The sequence below is a fragment of the Salvelinus alpinus genome, chromosome 33 (genome assembly GCF_045679555.1).
Source record: "Salvelinus alpinus chromosome 33, SLU_Salpinus.1, whole genome shotgun sequence".
Lineage (NCBI taxonomy): Eukaryota > Metazoa > Chordata > Actinopteri > Salmoniformes > Salmonidae > Salvelinus > Salvelinus alpinus.
Window position 1 is genome coordinate 29,591,872 of NC_092118.1, and position 5,108 is coordinate 29,596,979.

The following is a 5,108-nucleotide window of genomic DNA, read 5'->3' on the forward strand; positions in this document are numbered from 1 at the left end:
TATATTTCAAAAACTTTCTTCCGACTCGTTTATTCCACCTTTCCCGCTTTAGAGCAACAGACAAAATACTTGGTCCACTCACAGGGAAAACACTGGAGTGCAGACCTGGGAACTTCATTGACTAATGCCAGTGATTATTCCTATGTCCTATATAGTACACTACTTTTGACCAGAGCTCATAGTGCACTTTGTAAAGGCTTCCTATCATAAAACTGTTTAATTGTTTATAATGCATACACCATTCACCTTAGTTTAATACTCATGACAGTCTTAAACTGGAGTGAAATAGAGTGTCAGATTTCTCTTCCTTTCACAGGGATAAACTAGTTCCTGAGAGAAGTTATGGTATACTTGACATTGTTTAAATTAATGTCGTAGTTAACATGAATCAATCCATTAATCGACTAGGCTACATTTTACTGTCTGTAATAAATGTATTATTGTGCAGTAATGATGAATATACACTACATACAATACAGAGACACTGTAAAGTCATTCCAATAATAAACAGACCTCACACACATGATCACATGATTCTCCTTCTGGTTAAGATACTGGATTTCAGCTAATACAGCACAGACATAATTGTGAAATTAATAAAAATAGTCATAATTAGAAATGACAGATTACATAAATAACTACCATATTACCTTTGTTAATGCTCAGGTTAACAAACCAGCATATAAACTATATGAATCTAGATCTGTAATAATAGCCAGATATTTGTTATTGTCAACTGTCTCCACAAACTGATCCTTTATAGTAATTTGTTGAGTACGGAAATCAACCGGCAATAGCATAATCATTTGCAAATGTTGTGTGTACAGATGTAGGATCTTAATTGAATCACACTGTTGCAAGTGATGGTTTGATGTTTAAAAGTCTTCTGAAAGTTGTAATTTCTATTTTGAAATGTCAGACTTACCTTACAAAAATGTAGTAACACCTAGAAAACTAATCCACATAATAATTTATGTGTTATTTTCCTGCTGTAGCAAACTGTCTCAAATTAAGATCCTACATCTGTAATACAGCAATAATAATAATAATTATAATAGTGTGGGCAGTCATATTTTCATTGTGAATTGAGTTGAATTGACAAAGTTGTGTCCCAACATTTTATTAGGTCTCAGAATCTGAAGAAAGGTTTATTTCCTCTGATACGTTTGCATCAACATTGGCAAGTTTCGTCTGGGAGGCAGTGTTACTCCTCCTCCTTTTGACACAAATGAAAATGCCCAATAGAATAACAATCATCAGCAGCACCAGTAGAACTGAGAGGGTGGATAGGTGAACTCTCTCTGCCCCAGACTCCCAACTGACATCCAGCTTGTTGTCCAGACTGAGGTGAGAGGCAGTACAGGTGTAGTTGTGTCTCTTCTTTAGCTCCTCAGTACTGACCTTCAGACTCTTCCTCAGTTGGTAGTTCCCATCTCCACTAGGCAGAACCTCCCCCCCTGTCAGCTCCTGTTCTGCCACTGGCTGGCCGTCTCTCAGCAGGGTCAGGTTGATGTGGCGGGGGTAGAAACCAAACGCCAGGCAGCTCACCTGGAACCCTCCAGAAACCTCTTTCTTTATCAACCTGAGTCTGGGAGGAACTTTACCCATCACAATGTTCTTCTCTCTCTTCAGGAATCTCTTCAGTGATTTGATGCACATGGGAAGGTAAACATTCTCCAAAACTGTTCTTTGGTATGCTTGCGCCATCTCATCCCATCCTTGTAGCATTTTACCAGCATCGTATGTTATATGTGTAATGTTGTAATATATCGCGTAATCTTTAAAAATGCCATTGAAAATGTTCTTAAACATGAACAAGGCCGGTTCACCATTGTCCACCATCTCACAGCCAGTCCATCTTTGCTGGACTTGAACACCATCCGTGAGATTAAAGTTATGCTTTAGTTCAAATGATCTCTCTTTCATCCCCTGGTACATAATTCCAAATAAATAATCTCCATCCTGAGCTTCCTCATCCTCAGTTTTGTCTTTGATATGTTGTCCCCTGTAGACAGGCTGTTTATCATTGGAGTCATAGTAAGCCACCTGAATGTCATCCAACATCACCACAACCGTAAACTCAGGGAAAGGCGTCTCTCCGGTGATGTATGTTGCAAGAACCCACAGAGAATGTGATCCTGAACCTGGGAGAGTAGTGATAATATACACAATTATGGACATTTGATAAGATAAAATGTTAACATAGATTAGCCAAATTGTTTTACCTGAGCATAACCCACTAATTAGCCTAATCTGTTATTTTGATTGTGTGCTTTTTTTCTTCGAGTTGAAAACGAAAAACGAGATGGTCATTTTCCACGAAGAAAAAAAAAAACCACTCGTGGTCTTCTTAAATGGAACTAGTTTATGACCGTGTGGAGCACAATACCACAGGGGGGTTTAGTAGGGAGGAACTCCATAGGCTGGGATCCGCACTACGCAGCTGTTGCAAGAGCGCAATTTCTTTCACTGGCTGTCCACGGGGGCATATTCATTACGTCGATTATGTTGCAAAAAGTATCTTAAACGGAACGAAACGGGAGGGACCTACCTGCATTTGTCCAATAGAAACTATTGTGTTTCTCTGTTAGCTTCCGTTTGGTTCTTAAACGGTATCCGTAATAAATACCCCCCTGGTCGCAAAAACAATGATTGATAGGCATCTCAAACTTCTTCAATTAAACCATTATTGGGTTAAACTATACATATAGATTTGTGAACAGCCATCCACAACAACCGTGCGGAAGACACATTTCAGCTGAATGCATTCAGTTGTGTAACTAACTAGACATGCCCTTTTCCTTCACAATCCGTAAGGCGCAAATAAATTAGAGAGCAGCAGTGTGACTCACATCATCAATGCGCCATGTAGCCTAGATATCAATAATAAGTTATATCAGTATAGCCCATAGGCTATACCCAACACTGTAAACAGTTATGGACATTTGACATTTTATGACATAATAAATCATGACATGACGTAGAGAAAATAAATCCTTACCTGCGTTGACAATGGGGTAAAATGAAAGAACAAACACAATGACAGACAGTTTTTCCATGATTTTGATAGTGTAGCAAGAAGTGAGTCTGACCGACTTTCCCTTCAATTTAGCCAACTGCGTAGCAAGAAGTGAGTCTGACCGACTTTACCTTCAATTTAGCCAACTGCGTAGCAAGAAGTGAGTCTCTCAGACTTTCTCTTTCACTTAACCAACTGCACAGCAAGAAGTGAGTCTGACAGACTTTTGCAGCGTTTCAAACTTAAAGCAGACAGCCCTCTGCCCTAAACCCTCAGCCCTTGAATGACGTTATTATCGTCACATCCGAGTGTACCTTAAATGTCCCTTGCCCAAGCGAGGTAGTATGGAACGCCGTTTGGGTCTTTGCGTGTCAAAAAAGATACATGTCAAATAACACTATTTGACGTGTCAAATAAGCTTGTTGACCAATCAGGTATATGACTGCACGTCACATAATTTAACACGTTCATACATTTTTACGTAGTTATTACCATTGATTACACTATCACTCGTATTTTATTTTTATTTTTTATTAACAACAAATCAATACAGGAAGTACATGTGGGAACACAAGTATATATGAATAATATACAAAGGACAATTGGGCTAGGGGGTACAATATCACATTACACAAGGGCCTTAATAATAGAAGAAGAAAAAATTGCTTCGGTTAGAGGAGATGGAGGTGACTGAAATGAAAACATATGCTTAAAGTACTTTACTTACTCTTTCAAAATATTGGTGGTGAATCGTAGGTGACTGGATTATTTGTAACAAGTTTCAGTAAATTATTTTTGGTAGCATTTCTATGTTGAAGATTTAAAAAAGAATTTGGTGCATTTTTCCCTATTTTCCATCCAGCTTTATTATTACACTTGATCTTTGTTGAATAAGTTCCTCCATTTCTTTTAGTTTTTTCTCTAACTGATTCTGTGCCTCTATGGGTCAGTTTTTATTGCTATCTATCTGTTCTGTTAGACCTTCCATTTGCTTTGTTAGTATGGACTCCTTTGACCTAAATGTATTTCGCTTTAGAGATGAGTACTGAATTGCATGACCTCTAAAGGCACATTTAAAAGTGTCCCATACAATGGTTTGTGCTGTACCTATGTTATGGCGAAAAAATTCAGTTATACATTTCTCTGTCCTAGTGTCACGTCCTGACCATAGTGCTTATGTGTTTTGCTTGTTTTAGTGTTGGTCAGGACGTGAGCTGGGTGGGCATTCTATGTTGTGTGTCGAGTTTGTCTGTTTCTGTGTTCAGCCTAATATGGTTCTCAATCAGAGGCAGCTGTCAATCGTTGTCCCTGATTGAGAATCATATATAGGTGGCTTGTTTTGTGTTGGGGATTGTGGGTGGTTGTTTCCTGTGTCAGTGTTTGTGCCACACGGGACTGTGACGGTTAGTACGTTTGTTGTTTGGTATTTTGTCTTGTTTTCGTGTATATTAAATCATGGAAACTTACCACGCTGCACATTGGTCCTCCGATCCTTCTCGCCTCTCCTCGTCCGAAGAGGAGGAAGAGCTAGACTGCCGTTACAGAACCACCCACCAAACTCGGACCAAGCAGCGTGGGTACGGGCAGCAGCAGCAGCAGCGGCCCACTACACAGGACTCCTGGACATGGGAGGAAATTCTGGAGGGAAAAGGACACTGGGCTCACATTGGAGAATATCGCCGCTCTCGTGAAGAGATGGAGGCAGCTAAAGCCCAGGAGCGGTGGTATGAGGAGGCAGCACGGAAGCGTGGCTGGAAGCCCGAGAAGAAATCCCAAAAATGTCTTGGGGGGGGGGGGGGGGCTAAAGGGTAGTGTGGCGAAGTCAGGTAGGAGACCTGCGCCCACTTCCCATGCTTACCGTGGAGAGCGGGAGTACGGGCAGACACCGTGTTATGCGGAAGAGCGCACGGTGTCTCCTGTACGTGTGCTTAGCCCGGTGCGGTACATTCCAGCTCCACGTATCGGCCGGGTTAGTGAGCATTGAGCCAGGTGCCATGAAGCTGGCTCAACGCGTCTGGTCTCCAGTGCGTCTCCTCGGGCCGGCATACATGGCACCAGCCTCACGCATGGTGTCCCTGGTTCGCCAACA

The 5,108-nt window shown here is 41.2% G+C and overlaps 1 protein-coding gene across 1 annotated transcript; it reads right to left on the reverse strand.

Annotated features, from left to right (window-relative positions):
* Positions 1-3,297, reverse strand: LOC139562989 (major histocompatibility complex class I-related gene protein-like). Its single transcript, XM_071381212.1, has 2 exons — positions 3,002-3,297; positions 1-2,144 (listed from the first exon to the last, which is right to left on the reverse strand). The coding sequence occupies exons 1-2, from the start codon at positions 3,057-3,059 to the stop codon at positions 1,123-1,125; spliced, it is 1,080 nt and encodes a 359-aa protein (XP_071237313.1). The 5' UTR covers positions 3,060-3,297; the 3' UTR covers positions 1-1,122.
* Between the last annotated feature and the right edge of the window lie 1,811 nt (positions 3,298-5,108).